Source organism: Dipodomys spectabilis, unplaced genomic scaffold (genome assembly GCF_019054845.1).
Source record: "Dipodomys spectabilis isolate Male_0828 unplaced genomic scaffold, ASM1905484v1 ptg000210l, whole genome shotgun sequence".
NCBI classification, from domain to species: Eukaryota; Metazoa; Chordata; class Mammalia; order Rodentia; family Heteromyidae; genus Dipodomys; species Dipodomys spectabilis.
The window spans coordinates 5,062,075-5,080,411 of NW_024870887.1; the positions used below are offsets into that span (position 1 = coordinate 5,062,075).

The 18,337-nt window shown below is 42.8% G+C and overlaps 1 protein-coding gene across 2 annotated transcripts in view; it reads left to right on the forward strand.

Moving 5' to 3' along the window:
• Positions 1 to 4,376: 4,376 nt before the first annotated feature.
• Clip4 (CAP-Gly domain containing linker protein family member 4) overlaps positions 4,377 to 18,337 on the forward strand; it is a 61,315-nt gene continuing 47,354 nt past the window's right edge. For both annotated transcript variants that reach the window (XM_042696785.1, XM_042696786.1), the window contains exons 1-4: positions 4,377 to 4,511; positions 12,090 to 12,237; positions 15,712 to 15,851; positions 17,994 to 18,087. In XM_042696785.1, the coding sequence (XP_042552719.1) occupies positions 12,105 to 12,237; positions 15,712 to 15,851; positions 17,994 to 18,087 (367 nt within the window). In that variant the 5' untranslated portion in view covers positions 4,377 to 4,511; positions 12,090 to 12,104. The remainder of the gene's footprint in view (positions 4,512 to 12,089; positions 12,238 to 15,711; positions 15,852 to 17,993; positions 18,088 to 18,337) is intronic.

Consider the following 18,337-nt stretch of genomic DNA (forward strand, 5'->3'; position numbering starts at 1 on the left):
TCTGCTTTCTTTTACAAAAGTTCTTATATAGTTTTAAATTTTTCTTCATAAAGTTCTTACAAGTTGGTGAATTAACTCCTGGATTTGAAGTTTTATTGGCATTCTGCATGGTCTCTTAGTATTTCTGGCTGCAGCTATAAACTATTGATTGATCTTGTACTTGGCAACCTTGTTCAACTAGCTCATTACCTCTAATACTTTGTTGATTCTTTTGGGATTTCTATGTTGATCATATTTGCAAACATGACAAATAGGAGACCTTTAAGGGCTCTTCTCAGTGACTCTCCTGAGTGCACACTGAGTATCTCTTTCTTTCTCCCCTCCAATTCTGCCCATAGTCCATAGAAGATAGGAGAGACTTCCTTTCTTACCTCTGGCTCTTCTCTAATCTCTTTCTCCTGCTGTGGGGTACTGATAGCTGATGGCAGAATTTATTGCTGTTGACTGAATTTTGGAATGATTCCTACTGTTCTGTACAGCCATTTATGGATCCTTTATTGCTTAAAAAGACCCTCTGTGTGGGTGATGCCAAGTAGTGAACCCACACAGGCTTTTGATCAGACTTACTTCTGCCCCAGGGTGTTTCTTCCATTGTAAAGTGCAGAATAGTGAGCTCACATAGCTGCAGAGGTGTGCCATAATGTCCTTTTCCACACTATGTTTCTGACCATAGATGCTGATCTCCCTTCCTTTCCTGGTGCTCTGGTTTGTGGTACAGTGCTCAGGAGCTTGTACCTTCAGATATAATTGAATCCCAGCAGCTGTGGCTAGATTATATTCTGTGTGCCTTCTCATCCCAATAGATTGTTCATGATCCAAATCCTAAGCTGGTGCAATGGCTCAAGACTGTAATCCTAGCTGTTTGGGGGGCAAAAAATGGGGAATCATAAATTGAGGCCAGCAGAAAGTTTGTGAGACTCTATCTAAACCTAAAGCCTGGCATGATATGATACACACCCAACATCCTAGCTGTTAGGTTTTTAAAAGGAGGTAGCCGAGTAAGAACAGCACCAGCACGCACATGGTATTCAGGTAAGGGGTAGGTTTATTCAGTAGACCTGCTGGGACCAGGCAAGGTTTGCACTCCACGTGGCTGGGAAAGAGAGGAAAGAGAGAGGAAAGAGCTAGAGCAGAGAGAGAGCAGAGAGAGCTAGAAAGAAGAGCAAGAGCAAGAGAGCGTCTGGGCCTGGGCTAGGCCTTATGTAGGGTATGGGCAGGGAAAGGTGTGGCCACATCAAATTCAGATGTGACCTCAGCGGATGCAGATGTGACCTCTTCCAGGTGTCCCAGTTGCCTAGGTAACGCAGGTACTGGGTGGAGACTTTGCTGCGAGGAGGGTGGAGTCTGCTTGCCATCCAGGGGTGGACCTTACACTAGCAACACAAGGAAGCACAAATGGGAGGATTATAGTCCAGGCTGGCCCAGGCACAAGACTGTATCTAAAATAACTAATCCAAGCCAGACTCATACTTGTAATCCTAGCTATTCAGGAGGTTGAGCTCTGATGTAGTTTGAAGCCAGCCTGGTTAAGAAAGTCCATGAGAATCTCATTTTCAATTAACCAGTAAAAAAAAAAAAAAAAAAGTCTGAAAGTGGAGCTGTAGCTCAAGTGGTAGAGGTTCAAGTGGTAGAGCACTAGCCTTGTGTAAAGAAGCTCAGGAACAGCACTCAAGCTCTGAGTTCAAGCTCCAGGACCAGAAGGTATGTGTACAGAGTGGCTCAAATGGTAGAAGACCTTTTTAGCAAGGCTTGGGGTTCAAACCTCAGTACTGTTATAAAAAAAATCCAAAATTCTAGCTCCCATCACTGTAATAGTTCTATTCTTGTTATGTGGGTGAAACTTACCTCCAGTGTTTATATGATACAGAGATGTTTCAAAGGAGCATGACTCCAGTGATGACTTCATCCCTCATGGGCTAGGGAGTCATTCAGGACTGGGAATAAAGGCAACCAAGTAGTCTGGGGCCTCTTTTGCTGGTGGCGTCCTGTGAGTTTGCCCGGGGAGCGTACAGTTGGGTGTAGCAGAAAGAGCCAGTGTTTAGCTGGTTCTAACAGAGGACTTTCTTCCAACTATGGACTCAGTGAGCCACACCCAGTCAGCTACTTCTAAGAGTGGTATCTCAGAAGGATCATTTAAATGAGCAATAAAAGCAAATCCCTAAAAGGAACTTCACTAATAGCCTCTTTCAATACACCAGATCTCTGTGAGTTTCTGTGTCTCAATGAGAACAAGCCTTATTTAGAGATTACAAGTAGATTGCCTTCCTTCTTTTGGCCCATTAAAGAGGAGGAGGGGCCGATGAGAATAGGGTGGGAAGAAGCAGAGAAAGGGAGGTGGAGTCCTCAAAGGCAGGAGGGAACATCTGGGCCACTTTATCATCCTTCAGAGTACATTAAGACACAGAGCCTGCTGGGACAGAGAAACTGGCAGCTAACCAGGGATGTGGGATGGGGATGGAATTTAACATTGAGTAAGCTCCGTGGGTTTTAGTTGGCAGTGTGCTCCACCTGATTCAACAACGTGATGGGACTGCTACAACTATTTGATATCTGGAGTTGTTTTTAACAGAAGCTCAGGACATAGAAAGCGGTGGAAGTCTCTTTTTTCTCTGCATTCAGTAGGCTACCCAGTCATTCCTGAGGGTTCAAGACAATCTGGGATGCCTCTTTCAGAGTTCTTCAGCATGCTGGTGAGTGCAGTTGAAACCCTATTATACCAGGGCCTTTAAGGGACAGAGAATGCTTGTTCTGGGTACCATGAATTAGAGATCCCAAGTTCCTAAGGCAGAAACAGAACAGAACAGAACAGAACAGAAGAGGAGATGCAGGGACCTGGATTTTTAACTCCCAAGGATGGAAGAAATTTCCAACAGGCTGATCCAGAATGAAACAGCTACCTTAAGAGAGGTGGTAGTGAGGGCTGGGAAGGTGGCTCAGTGGTAGAGTGCTTGCCTTGTATGCATGAGGTCTTGGGTTCGATTCCTCAGCACCACATAAGCAGAAAAAGCTGGAAGTGGTGCTGTGGTTCAAGTGGTAGAGCGCTAGCCTTGAGCTGAAGAGCTGAGGGACAGTGCCCAGACCCAGAGTTCAGGCCCCATGACCGGCAAAAAAAAAAAAAAAAAAAAAGAGTGGTAGTGAGTTCTGTTACTGAAAGTACTTAATGGAGACCACTTGGTGGAGAGATGTTGTGAGAATAGTTCAAGCAACTGGGAAGGGGTAATATTACATACATACTCATACACGTATATATGTGTGCATATATGTACATATACATATAAAATATATATAAGTTGTAGTTGCCAGAATCAGTGTTTCAAACAGAAGAAAATATTGGGGTATATGGTTTGCCCTCATCTTGGCTCTTTCAGGCACTAATGGACATTTATTTGTTTATCCAACATGTTACCACCATACCACCATTGAGTGGTGAACACTGTAAGGACAGCAGAGCATTTGTGTAGGCCCCACAAGAGTGGATATGGTGGGCGCTAAAGCTCTGTCCTGATCTCACTGGGGGGTGTATGTGTGTGTATGTGTGTGTGTGGGGGTAGGGCTTGAACTCAAGGCCTGGGCCTTTTAGGTGTGTGTGTGTATGTGTGTGTGTGTGTGTGTTGCATTCTACTACTTGAGCCATAGTGCCATCTCCAGCTTTATGGTAGTTAATTGGAGATAAGAGTCTCACAGACTTTTCTTGCTTTGAACCATGATTCTCAGATCTCAGCCTCCTGTGGAGCCAGGGCTCCAGGTGTGAGCCACTGGCGCCCAGGTATGGACCTCATCTTTAAAAGACTCGTTGCCAGCACTGTCTTTCTACGGCACGACAGGGATGCACATCTGTTAGGGGTCACCACTTCCAGGTTTGGTGAGAGGGGGAATGAGGTAGGATAGAAGGCAGCGGAGGAGAGAGTAGGAGAGACACAAACTTGCTCCGCACTCAGATCTACACACAGGCCATTGACTGATGGATCCAACTACACGACCCGCACAGGGTAAGATGCGGTGATCTCCGTCCCCAGGACGCAGGGATGTGACACAGAAAGGCCGGCCAGTCCGGGGCCAGCCTTGGGCTTGAACGAGGACATTGCATCGCGTGGCCTCCAAGGCCCTGCAAGGAAAAGCAGTGGTAGCTCGGCGGCGGCGGCGGCGGCTGATCTTCCGCCAGTCGAGGGGCGCAGGAGCTCAGGGGCGCAGGCGGGAGGCGCGTGAGCGAGCGCCGACGCGTGCGCGGGGCTGAGGCCGAGGCCTGCGCAGCCCAGGCGGCTGCACTGCGCGCGCGCACCGACCCGCGTGGGGCTCCGGCTCCGGCTCCGGCTCCGGCGCGCGGCGGGCGCGGACGCGCCCGGGCCGGGCGAGGTCGGGGGTTCGGCGTGGCGGGAGCTCCGCAGCCGGCAGCGGGACACCAGCGCGGCGGCGGCGGCGGACGGGCTGGCGGGCAGCGCGCTCTCGGCCTCTCCTCCGCGTCCCCGCATCGCCGTGTGCGCGCTCCTCCGGAGAGGACCTGGAGGAAGCAGGTGGGGCGGGGGCTCGGGGCCTCCTGCGGCGCGAGCTGCGGAGTCCCCGTCCGGGAGGGGCTGCCGTGGGGTCCTGGGCGGGGGTCGGGGAGGGGTGGGGACGGCTGGAAGAAGTGTCGCAGAGCCTTTGGGGGCCCCAGAAGCCCGGCGATTGCCTCCCTTGGGCGTCCGATGGCGCTGGCCACCGGGGAGGCCTCCCCGGGGCGGCGCGGCCCACCCGCCCGGGATGTGGGCTTCTGGTTTCCGTTGCTGTTGAGAAGGGTGTCGCTTGGTGTGCGGGACACGCAGGGACCCGGGCCGTAGCAAGGTTCTACAGCCACTGCGGTGACAGGCCGCGGACACCCGGAGTCCCCCGGGCGCGCGTCCCCGCGTGCGCCGGCCCTCGTAGTTTTTCAGACACCTGACTCCCACCGGGCCAGTACGTCGCTCAGAAACCCCAGAAACCCTTTGCCAGGGGTACTTAAAGCTAGATCTGATACCTTCTCTTCCCCGAGATTGATTCCTTAATTCCAAAGCGCCCGCAGGGGACAGGGAAATGGAGAGAACGCATGAGCTTGAGACCTGCCGGGGACGGACGCGCCGTCAGCCTCCGTCCCCGTGGATCAGATCTGCGGCCTTATCGCCCTCCTCTGAACTAGGTCCGAGGTGGTTCACTCCATCCAGAGACCGTATAGGCCGCGCCCGGGGTTTCAGCTCTGCTGAGACATTGTTGGGATGTGGACCAGGGGATGGGCCCAGAGGAACTTGGTCTCTGATCCGAGCTGGCGGTGCCTTTCACACGTTTCTTTGAGATACACTTCCTCCCAGGAGACCTGTGGGACTTCGTCTGTGCTTCGCTTTCGCTTTACGGTCGCGAATCTCCTAAGTTGTCCTGACCACGGAAGCAAGCGCAGGGGCTATGAGATCTGGAACAACTCTGAAGGGAAGGCAGTGGAGGAAACTGTACCAGTTTTTGGCTTTTATAGAATGCAAAGCCATCCTGGTTCTACCTTATTTTGCTAATAGGATGCTTTTGGGGGGGGGGGCGTGTAATGCTTTCATTTGATATTGGTGACCTCGGCTGCAAGATTGGATCTTGAAAAGTACAGTGTTTTCGTTTAGCGCTTGTTTAGCATGTGTTTGAATTTGCCAGATAAAGTCCCATCAGCAAGATCTTTCAAAGAAGTGATCATTATATGGTATCATTGCTTATTACAGCTCTAGTTTTGCAATATATATTTGTGATCTTGAGTTAATGGAATTACCTTTACTATTTTTCCCCTGGTAAAACCTACAAGCATCTAGTTCCTTTCTGGTTTACTGTCCTCTTGTTAATTATTTATAATTACGCTGCTGTGGGTTGGTCTAGTGCAGTAGCCTTTATTTCTTCCTTGTACTGGATATCTCTATTGTTTCTTATCTGGATACTCAAATGGTTTTCCTTCAGCACCATTCAGTAGAACTTCTGTGAGGGAGGAAGTGTTCTGCACTGTGTAATATAATCACACCAGTCTGTCCAGATTGACCTTTGCAGAACTCAAACAGAGACGGAGCACTAGAAGAACGGAATTTTAATTTAAGTAGCCACATGTGTCTAGTGGCTAAGTGATTAAACATCATCATCTATATGTATGTATATATGTATGTATTTTTTTTGTCAGCCACGGGGCTTGAACTCAGAGCCTGGGTGCTGTCCAATCAAGGCTAGTGCTCTACCATTTTGAGCCACAGCTCCACTTCCTATTTATTTATATTTTGAGACAGAGTCTTGCTGTATATACCAGGCTGGCCTCAAACTCAGGATCCTCCTGCCTCAGCCACCTGAGACTAAGGACTTAGTAAAAAGCACTTGAATATTTTCTTTCTTGTGCATTCTAGGCAAGTGCTCTATCACTTGAACTATTTGCCCTGCCCCCCCCCCCAGTAAATATTTGTTGACTGCATAACCAATCTTCTTAAGAGCAGGTTGCATTACCTCAAGGGCCTAGGACTAAATGTCCAATGCTGTTAATACCTGTTTATAGTGATTGAACAGGTGTTTTGTAAGGAACCAGTAAAAGGCTCATTGGACTTATGCTCTAAGTGCTTATTTGGTTCGACTTGCTTTTGAATGGCATGTAAATGAAGACTCATGAAAATAAAGGCTCACATATTTGAATGACTTGAGTAGTGATTGAGCAGATGTTTGTAGGTACTAAATAAAACTATCACTGGAGTTGTGCTTGCTTTTTTTCTTTTTTTTTTTTTTTTAAATGTATTTATTTGGTTAGTCTTGTTACAAAGATACTTTTGCTCAGAAACAAGCTTGGGTGGATAGAGTTAAGATGGATTTCCCATATAATTGGAAGGTTGGGGAATTTTGTACCTGTTATTATAACTGTCAGGGGTGTCTTTACACAGCTAATTAGGGCTGACTTCTCATTGAAGGCTTTGTTGTATAATCAGTTTCCATCAGTTAACCATAGGAAGATTTGGAATAAAAGTATATATTTCACCCAGATCACATTAGCTCTACAAATATTCAATCAAAATTCCAGGTGCTCTGGGTTTTCACATTTATAAATTGCTTTTAGGGAAGGATCCTGATACCATATAAAAATTTATAGAAGTGTGTAGTTTTCTGTAGTGGGAGGAAAAAAATGGTAGATTTTTTTTTTTCCCCTCAAGAAGGAAAAGATATAGGACCAGGAAAAAAATGCCATGAAGACACAAAATAGTGGTTCGCTATATTGGCTGTGTAATATTGTGGCTTCTCTGGGCTTTGAAGTAGCATGGAAGTCCATCTCATTGTGTGAATTATCTATTTTATATCTAGGATTTGAATATTGGAAGTATGTGTAAGATACTAGTATAGCTTCTGTTGTAGCTAATAGTGTAACATGCAGTTATAAAAATGTTTGAAATCATAGATATTTTGAGTTATAATTCAATCTCTAAAATTGTTTCTTTAATTTTTATTGGCATAAATTAATAGTATATACATGCATACTAGTATACTTTTATCAAATTTACCCTTTCTTACTATTTCTTATTCCTCTTTTCCTTTTAGTGGGTTACATTATGAAAGATTCACTTTTAATCTTTAAGGTTCTTAGTAATCTAAAAGGAAATGAAACTGCTTTTGATAGCATATTAATTTTTTTTTGCTAGTTGCTGGTGGCTCATGCCTGTAATTATAGCTACTCAGGAGACTGAGATCTGAGAATAGCAGTTTCAGGCCAGCCTAGACAGGAAAATATATGGGATTCTTATCTCCAAAACTAGTTGGAAGTGATACTGTGGCTCAGTGGTTGAGTGGTAGCTTTGAGAAAAAAAAGCTCAAGGACAGTACCCAAACCCTGAGTTCAAGGCCAGGATACCCTCCCCCCTCCCCCCCGAGTTCAAAGCTTGATTGTAGTCCTATGAATCTTCTTAAAACATTGCTATGAACATGCCACTCCCTTTTGAAACATTTTGTTCCCCAGTGCTCATGGAATCCAGTGGTTTGGCCTTTGATCAGGTATTTAATAACTCCTCAGGGCAGCTTAAAATAAAAGGTGATTCAGCCTTAACTTTTTGCTGCTTTTCCAACCGTACTCCATTTTCAGTCTGCTCTTCCTTTCATGAGCTTCCTTTTCATTTTCTTCCTCAGTCTCTTCCTTCTCAGTCTTGGATAGTCACCTCTTATAATACTTTCTACAGTGTTTCATTTTTTTTTTTTTTTTTTTTTTTTGGGTCCGGTCGTGGGGCTTGAACTCTGGGCCTGGGCGCTGTCCCTCAGCTGTTCAGCTCAAGGCTAGCACTCTACCACTTGAGTCATGGCGCCACTTCTGACTTTTTATCATTTTGCTTATATGGTGCTGAGGAATCGAACCCAGGGCCTCATGCATGCAAAGCAAGTGCTCTACCACTGAGCCACCTTTCCAGCCCTACCGTGTCTCAGTTCTGACTCTTGGAAGATCCCATAGCAAAGTCTCCTGGTCCTTGTATGATGGAACACAACCCATCCTGTGCCATAATTCCATACCTATCAGTGATGTTTTATTATTTCTAGTAGATTATAAGCTATCTACCACACATGGGCTGTCACTTATTTTTGAAATCTTTATAATATCCACAAAGTGATCTCTATTTGGTTCTAACTCCCTCCATCCCTCCTCCCTCCCCCTCCCTTCTTCCCTACGCATGCACACGAGCGTGTGTGTGTGTGTGTGTGTGTGTGTGTGTGTGTATGTGTGTGTGTGTGTACTGGGGTCTGAACTTAGGACTTTCTGTTGCTCTTGCCTTTTGTTCAAGGCTAGCACTCTATCATTTGATCCACAATTCCATTTCTGATTTTTTGCTGGTTAATTGGAAGTAAGAGTCTTTTCTTCTCAGGCTGGCTTTGAACTTCAATCCTCAGATCTCAGCCTCCTGAGTAGCTAGTATTACAGGGATGAGCCATTGGCACCCAGCTTTTAGCTTTGTTTCTTGCTTCTAAAGGAAGCCTGTACTCTCTATAGACCAATTGCTCAAATTTACTGCTAAGCAAGCAGGGCCCAGCAAGTAGAAATCCCACATTAGGAGGAAGCTGTCACAAGAATCATGGGAAAGTTGTCCCTGTGGTGTACCTGACTGGTGGGAACTGACAGCATTTCAAGAAGATCACCACTGCTGTCTTACAGCAGATCCTTCCTGTTTGCCTGTTTATGTGGCAAGGTTAATGTCAGAATGATGGGTACTGAGTGACAAGTAATTTTAGCCTCCAAGAAAAATTGAATACCTTAAAATAGTAACAACTGGACAACATTATTTAGTATGACCCCTATCTGTATGAATGCTTTTTGTACTCCTTGAGAAAAAAAAAGAAAACACCATACTTATTTGTCAGTTTCTATTAGTATTGAGTAAAACATGAATGAAGAAAAAACCAGTGAGCTCAGATGATGGTGGAATGGTAAAGATGACGTCGCTAGTATTGGAGTTAGTTAGCCAAGTATAACAGGACACATCTTAAGTTCTGTCTATCATGGTGTAACTGCCTATTACATTAAACTACCAGTTAACTTAAAAAATCGTCTATCCTTTGCATTGACAATCTAAATTCATGTGGTTTTGTAATAAAATTACCCACATTTACCTAAAACTAGACATAACGATTCATAATGTTTCAAACTTGAAAGATCTGATGCCATAGAACCTATAGTGTTTCATTTCATAGTTTTAGTTTAGTTAGCATTTCTCTGCTTCCTGTATTTCTGAGGTGTAGGCTAGGTTTCTGCTTACATTTACTTTAAATTTATTCTAAGCCTTCTTGTCTTCTGGGGGAAAAAGAGGTAATAGAAGTGCTAAGATTTCTCTATCTTTGACTAAGATCGAGAACACAGCCCCTGGTACATTGCTGAGTGTGTGGCAGTCTCAGTAACTAGCTCTTGTACTTGGGACAGTGGCGTGATTCACTTAGTGAAGTTTTCTAGTATATTAGACATAATGAGAACACTCCAAAGTAGATTACTTTCATGCAAGGAGCATGTGGTATGAGCTACTGCACTGAAAAGGGTGTCAGCATCATGAGAGGAAGATCCAACCACAGGGACATGTGCTTTTCTTTGTGGATGCCACAAAGACAGATTAGGCTAGCATTTTACACATCTGCACCTATGATCAGGCAATAAATGATCACAGCCACTATAGTTTATTACTCTAAACTTTGTCTAGAGAGGATCTATATGGTGTTGACTATAGAAGAAGTACAGTATATGTACATGTCCATGTATACATACATTTGTCATATATATACTATGTATATTATATATATATATATATATATAAATACATATATATGTGTGTGTGTGTGTATGTGGTACTGGGGATCTTACACTTGCTAGGTGGGTGCTCTGCCACTACAGCCATACCTCGGGCCCCTTTGTGTGTTGGTTATTTTCAAGATAAGGTCTCACTTTATGCCCAGGTTGGCCTGGACTGCTGTCTATTTACTTGTGCTTTCTTGTTGCTAGGGATAACAGGCACATGCCACTGTGCCCAGCCATTGTACTTTCCCTGTAGCTGTGACAACAGGTGTGCCCTACCACACTCAGCCATTGCTTGAGATGGAATCTCACAAACTTTTATGCCCAGTTAACCTTGAAGTAAGATCCCCTTGATCACCTCAAGTGCCTAGGATTGCATGTTTGAGCCACTGAACTCAGTTAAATAGTATATGTTTTTGTGCCAGTTCTGGTTATTGAACTCATGGCCTGGGTGCTGATCCTGAGCTTCTTTTACTCAAGGCTCATGCTCTACCATTTGAGCCACAGCTCTATTTCTGGCTGTTTTAGAGTAGTTTATTAGAAATAAGAGTCTCATGATTTTCTTGTCAGGATGGCTTCAAATTGTAATCCTTAGGTCTCAGCCTCTTGTGTAGCTAGGATTACACGTGTGATCCATTGGTGCCTGGCCATTTACATGCTACATATATATTTTTTATTGTAAAAATACTGTACAGAGGGTTACAGTTACATGAGTAAGGTAATGAGTACATTTCCTATTGAGCATTGTTTCCTCTTCCTTTGTTTTTCCCCTACCATCCCTTCCTTCCCACCTCCCCATCTACTCCCCCTCACACACACCAAAGTTGTAAAGTTCATTTTCAACATAGTATCTTGTACATCTCATTGTTACAATGTATCCCTAGTTAAGCATTTTGTTTTTTCCCTTCCTTTCCCCAAATTAGAAAAATGTATATACAAGATGCAGGGTACCAGAATCAAATACAGTGAAAACAGGTTATACCATGGGGGAGGAACATAACCAAGAAACAAAAAAAATCACATAGTAGATTATAAATATGTTAAAAACAATAGCAAGAAAGAAAAAAACCATTTGTATCCCTCTCTTGGGGTTCATCTTATATGGTCATATGTACTTAGCTTTTGACCTTCTCTGCTTGTCCTAAACTTATACTAGTTATTACAAATAAAGGAAACCATGGGACCTGTGTTTCTTTGGGCCTGGCTTACTTCACTTAATATAATTTTTTTTCAAGTCTTTCCACTTCCTAACAAATGGGCGATATCATTCTTTCTGGCGGAGGCATAGAATTCTATTGTATATATGTACCACATTTTCTTGATCCATTCATCTACTGAGGGGCATCTGGGTTGGTTCCATATCTTAGCTATGGTAAATAGTGCTGTTATAAACATAGTTGTCACCATGTATATTTTTAAACAATGGTTTTCTCAGAAGAATTTATTTTTCATCATAAGAGATTCTTTTTTTTTTTTGGTCGGTCATGTGGCTTGAACTCGGCCTGCGCATTGTCCCTGCGCTCTTCAGCTCAAGGCAAGTGCTCTACCGCTTGAGCCATAGCGCCACTTCTGGTTTTCTAGTGGTTTATTGGAGATAAGAGTCTCATGGACTTTCATGCCTGGGCTGGCTTTGAACTGTGATCCTCAGATCTCAGCCTCCTGAGTAGCTAGGATTACAGGTGTAAGCCACTGGTGCCTGGCTCATAAGAGATTCTTGAAGATTAGAATTGGAAATGCTAGTAGGTTAGACATTAGAAGAATTTTAGGAATTTTGAGATTGAAGGCAATCATTCTAAATTGCATAGGCATGCTTTTCTTTTTCTCATTTTAGGTGGTTTTCTAGAAGATGACCATAGAAGACCTTCCAGATTTTCCATTAGAAGGAAATCATTTGGTTGGAAGATACCCATTTTTATTCCCAGGTTCTGAAACACCAGTTATCTTTTCCATTTCTGCAGCACCAATGCCTTCAGACTGCGGTAGGTCAAGTCTCTGTGCTTGTTTTCTGTGAGTGGGAACTTGACTTCTGTCTTATGCCCTCTGTGCATTCACAGCTTTTTCTGAAACCATTTGCTATGTTTTCTTAAAATAAAATCGCTCAACTTCTCCTTTTTGAAAAATACAATTGCTTATTAAAATTTCTGCCTCTTAAGCTAAATGCTTTATTTTTTTACAGTCATCATTTTTATTATGTAAAATGTTAATTTTAAGCACTCTGATGGATTTAGAAGGTTTTATTTTTGGAATGTAATGGTGCTTAGACATGTAGCATTCTTCTGCTATTGATGTATTTATTTTTGTTAAATCTACTGACTTGCTAAAACAGAGACAGGAGGAGTCATTCCCTGGAATGTGAAATTAGATTTGTTCCCATTTAAATTACTCCATTTAATTATCAAATTTAGCAGTATTCTAGTTTTTGTCTATGTTACCTTATTTCCCCAGAACTCTATTCTATCAGAAAGTTGATGAACACAAAGAAACCCAGAGAGTAAATCAGATAAATGGTTACATTTTAATTTATTTAGCATTTTCTAGGCAAAACGTTGGGTCATCATTTCATATTTTATTTGGAGGTATAGGGATAATGCAGTTTAAAAATATTAGTAGTTATTAGAGTAGGGATTCATCTTTTAAAAAATATATCAATTTGAGTAATTCTTCATATCCAAATGTCCAATTGTATTCCAATTCTATAGTTTTCCTGATAGCCATCATGTAAAGTTATTACTTAGAATCTGCAGCATTTACAAAGTTGACTGGGGTTTATTTTCAGATGAAACAAAATCAGTTATGAGGAATAACCTTGAACTAAAACACTCTGTAGCTTGCTTATGAACTTATCTTCTCTTGAATTTGTTTTCTTATTTCTTTTCTTAGATTTTGATTTTGATTAGCAATCATTTTTTTTTTAGTTTTGTTTATCTCACCAAGGCTATGGTGGTCACTTATTAAGATTAGTTTTTCACTATTTGCTGAATAAAGACACAATGAAAGGTAATAATGGATATTATACCCTTTTGTATAACTGAAGTTCCACACTTTCTGTATCCTTGGAGTGACAGATTCTTGGCATCTGTATGACTCTATAGTTCAACTTTCCCTGCTTATCTCCAGTATAAATTCCATCTGCAGAATCTCTGACACCTGGCCATGCAGCCTCTCTCATATCTTCAATAGAGGAGAACTAGTAAAAACCATCAGTTTCATTATTAAAAAGCTTTAGTCATCATAACATTTTTATATATTGAATCCAAATATGTCTCCTCGAAACTTTGACCTGCTGGTACTGGTCTGAGACTGGAATAAACACCACTTCACGTGATAACCTTCTACTGTGTGAAGACAATTAGAACACTTTTCATGGTCTATACTTCCTGTGTCTATGGGTATCTAGTTCCCACTTACATCTAAAATGAGCAAATGGGCTATATTTGGGTTCAGGTTTTACCTTTTCAAACAAATCTGCATTTTTTTTCCTGAAAAATAAATATGTAAGGATATTTGCATAAATGTAGTATGAGATCGTAGTGCTAACACGTACTCTCCCTGATTTAGCTTGTAAATAATATAAGACCATGAGCTTGTCTGATAGAATTCTGGCTAAGAAGGTTCTAGGTTCTTGCAATAAATTGTGGAGACCTTTTCCTAAGCGGCTCAAGTGCAGTATTACAGTGTGGTTATCTTTGCCAGTAAATTAAGTCTCAGGGTCTAATGTGTGGGACATAGTATCTACTTTTGGAATCAGGTCGTAGAAAGCGTCTAGGCCTGGTGGAAATCCACCTTTAAATATTTGCAATAGTGTGTTAGAAATACAAGCACTTTTCAGCTCTACTTAGGACAAGACTAGCAGAATGTAGAATTCCAGGAACCAACGTAGTACAAAAACTTTTACCCAAGTTAACTTTGTATCATGTGATCAGTCAGGTTTTCATCAGGCATTTCTGTAGAAACCAAGTAAAAACAAAGGCCTGTAGTTGAAGCAAATCATGAACTTGTTTTTCAAAGCCAGAAGGCAGCCCATCAAGATCATTTCTAGAGGTGAGCTTGAAACAATTTTAGATGGCAAAAATGAGGATAGTAGTTCCAATCTGATGGATTTCCCTGCCTTCCAATTTGTGTAACACTAGGTAGCAAAGCTAGCTCTGTATGAGTTGTTGCAGTGACTTCTCTGAAACTTAAATCAAGTTGTCCAGCTTCAACTTGGAGGGGTTGGGAAAAGGGCAGTTTTAGGAAATGGAAATGTGAATTGTGAATGTCCTAACAAGATCTGGAAGACTGGAATGAATTCTGGAGGGATGCAGCAGGGGGGCCTGCAAAGAGAAAGAGGGTCCCTTAAATTCAGACAGCAAAACAAAACATTGAAGAACCAAAAATAATTGCAGTGTGATGAAAATTTTAATTATCTTCATCCATCCTTTCAGTCCCCAGCAATAGATGTGAATCTGCTATTCATGCCACTTGTGTTTTGAGAGAGAATATCCAAAACACGCAACACCTTTTTTTTTTTTTTGGCATCTTAGAAATAGTACCCCCATGGACTAGACTATGGCTAAATACTTACCTAGCAAATGCAGCATCCTGGGATTTGATCCCCAGTACCAAAACAAACAATCAAACAAACAAAGACATAAAACCAATACAGTTAAAAAGCAAAAGAAGGGCTGGGAAGGTGGCTCAGTGGGAGAGCACTTGCCTTGCATGCCTGAGGCTCTGGGTTCGATTCCTCAGCACCACATAAGCAAAAAGAAAAAAGCCAGAAGTGGTGCTGTGGCTCAAGTGGTAGAGCGCTAGCCTTGAGCTGAAGAGCTGAGGGACAGCGCCCAGGCCCAGAGTTCAGGCACCACAACCGGACCCCCCCCCCAAAAAAAAAAAAGCAAAAGAAATAGTACCTGATACAGTCAAGGTCTGAGCTTACACACTGCTGTAGAGTTTCATCTAAAATGAGGTGCAGTATGATTCACAGGGACCCCCTCACTCCCTGTTACATCAGCTTGTACATGCCTCCTTTCCCGTGCCCCTGACATTGCTTTTAATAACCCCTGCTTTCACTGCATTTGGTGTTGGTATAATTTGTGGAGGGGAAGGGCAAAAACAAATCATTTAACTAGGGATACAGGTGGACTCATTGCAACAATGAGATGTACAGGTCCTTATGTCAAAACGAACTTTACAACTTTGGTGGGTGTGGGGGGGGGGAGGATCAGGTGGGGGAAGTATGGGAAGGGATGGGAAGGGGAAACAAAGAGGAGGCAACAATGCCTGATAAGAAATGTACTCGTTATCTTGTCCATGTAATTGTAACTCCTCTATACGGTATTCTCACACACACAAAAAAAGAATTGCTGAAGATATACATGTTATTGCATCTAAAAATACTTCTTACTTGAACCTTGTTACATGTAAAACTATCATCAAATTTCATTTACGTCTTTTTTTAAAATTTCAAACAGAGTTTTCTTTCTTTGATCCTAATGATGCCTCATGCCAAGAAATTCTCTTTGATCCCAAAACATCAGTCTCCGAATTATTTGCTGTTTTAAGGCAATGGGTTCCTCAGGTCCAGCAAAACATCGACATTATTGGAAATGAGGTAAACACTTCATACATTATTAGGATTGTTAATGGTATAGATTCTCCCCTGAACCTCCCCCCCCTCCCCAACCTCCTACCTTATGGAAAGGTAGTGTTAAAGGAAAAAGCCCATTAAAATTCTTTGGTTTGTTTCTCTCTTATGTTCTGTACTCCCTATATCTGGGGTCTGATATTGTGTACCATAGGAGCTCTTCTTTGTACACGTCAGTGTTTTTTGTTCTTTTTTTGTGTGCCAATCCTGGGATTTGAACTCAGGGCCTGGGTACTGCCTCTGAGGTTTTTTGTTGTTTCTTTTTTCTCAAGGCTAGTGAAACCTCTTAATTGATCCACAGGTCTACGTCTGGCTTCTCAGTGGTTAATTGGAGAAAAGAGTCCCATGGACTTTCCTACCTGGGCTGGCTTTGAATGGTGATTATCAGATCTCAGCCTCCTGAGTAGCTAGGATTACAGATGTGAGCACTCTACCACTGAGCCACCTTCCCAGCCCTCGAATGTTTTTAAACTAATTTGTAAACCAGGCACTAGTGGCTTAAGCCTGTAATCCTAGCTACTCAAGAGGCTGAGATTTGAAGATCCCAGTTCAGAAACTAGCTGAGGGGGAGAGAAGAAGGGGGAGCAAATTTGAGACACCCTTATCTCTAATTACAAAAATACAGAATTGAGGTGAGGCTCAGTGGTAGAGCGCTTGCCTTGCATGCGCGAGGCCCTGGGTTCGATTCCCCAGCACCACATAAGCAAAAAGAAAAAAAGCCGGAAGTGGCGCTGTGGCTCAAGTGGTAAGCGCTAGCCTTGAGCTGAAGAGCTGAGGGACAGCACCCAGGCCCAGAGTTCAGGCCCCACAACCGGACCCCCCCCCCAAAAAAAAAAATTCGGACTTCAAGAAGAGATTTGATAATTACCACATTAGAACTACACTTTTAAATGATTTGGTTAAATCCTAGGCTTAAATATAATTAAAATTGTTTTTGAGGAAATGTTTCTTGACTAACATGCTTTCATATTGGAGGAATTTTTTTTAAATATTATACCCGTTCACAAAAATTTGCTCATTTTTGGAAGGAGCATATTTGGAGTAGCAATTACTTTGGCATCATCTCAAGAATCTCCTGCCTTCTGATGACAAGCTCAATTTTTATTATTATCGTTGAGTGCTAGGTGGAATACAATTCAGGTAAGGGCTGTTGACAGTGCTGCTATTACTATCTTTCCTGACTGACTAGTCTAATATAGGGCCAGACACCCATGGCTCAGGACTGCAATCCTAGTTACTCAGGAGGCTGAGATCTGAGGATCATTGTTTGAAGTCAGCATGGTCAGCAAAAGCCCATGAGACTTTTTTCTCTAAGTAATTAGCAAAAAGCTGGAAGTGGAAGTGTAGCACAAGTGGTAGAGTACTAGCCTTGAGTAAAAAAGCTTAGGGAGGAAGTGGCGCTGTAGCTCAAGTGGTAGAGCGCTCGCCTTGAGCTGAAGAGCTGAGGGACAGTGCCCAGGCCCAGAGTTCAAGCCCCATGACTGACAAAAAAAAAAAAAAAAAAGCTTAGGGAGAGTGCCCTGGCCCTAAGTGCAAATCCCAATACCAGCACACACACACACACACACACACACACACACACACACACACACACACACATTGTTGTTTTCCCCCAACACACACACACACACACACATTGTTGTTTTCCCCCAAATCCATCATGGGCTGCTAACTTTTGTAAGATAAAATGACAGTGTTGATAATATAAAAATGAAATAAAGACAAACTGTAAGCCCAGATTGTGTGTGTGTGTGTGTGTGAGTGTGCGCGCATGTGTGCACGCACCAGTCCTAAGGCTGGAACCTCGGGCCTGGGCAATGTCCCTATACATTTTTGCTCAAGGGTAGCACTCTACTACTTGAGCCACACCTTTAATTCTAGCTTTTTTTGGTGGTTAATTGGAGATAAGAATCTCATGGGCTTTCCTGCCCAGGTTGACTTTGAACCTTGATTCTCAGATCTTAGCCCTCCAGAGTAACTAGGTTTACAAGCATGAGCCACCAGGGCCAAACTAAACCCAGATATTTAAAAAAGGCACAAAGTTACTTTTCAATTAGTATAATCCTCCGTAACCACATACTACTAGTCTTTATTTCCTTTTGTTTTCAGATTCTGAAAAGAGGCTGTAATGTGAATGACAGAGATGGACTGACAGATATGACTCTTTTACATTATACCTGCAAGTCTGGAGCGCATGGCATTGGTATGTGCTACCCTCTCACTGGCTTCCCTCATCTCCGCTTGTGTGTCACCTCTTGTACACCTGACAGGACCTGGGAGAGCACCCAGACAACAGTACTAACATTGCCTGGGAGGAGAAGATTCAATGAATCCCTGGCAAACCGTGTTTCTTTCCTTCAGGGAAGACTTCATAACCTCGTGGCACCTCTCAAATTTTGTGCAGTAGGCTTCATATCTAATTGCTCACTAGTTGAGAGTAATTAGTAAGGTCA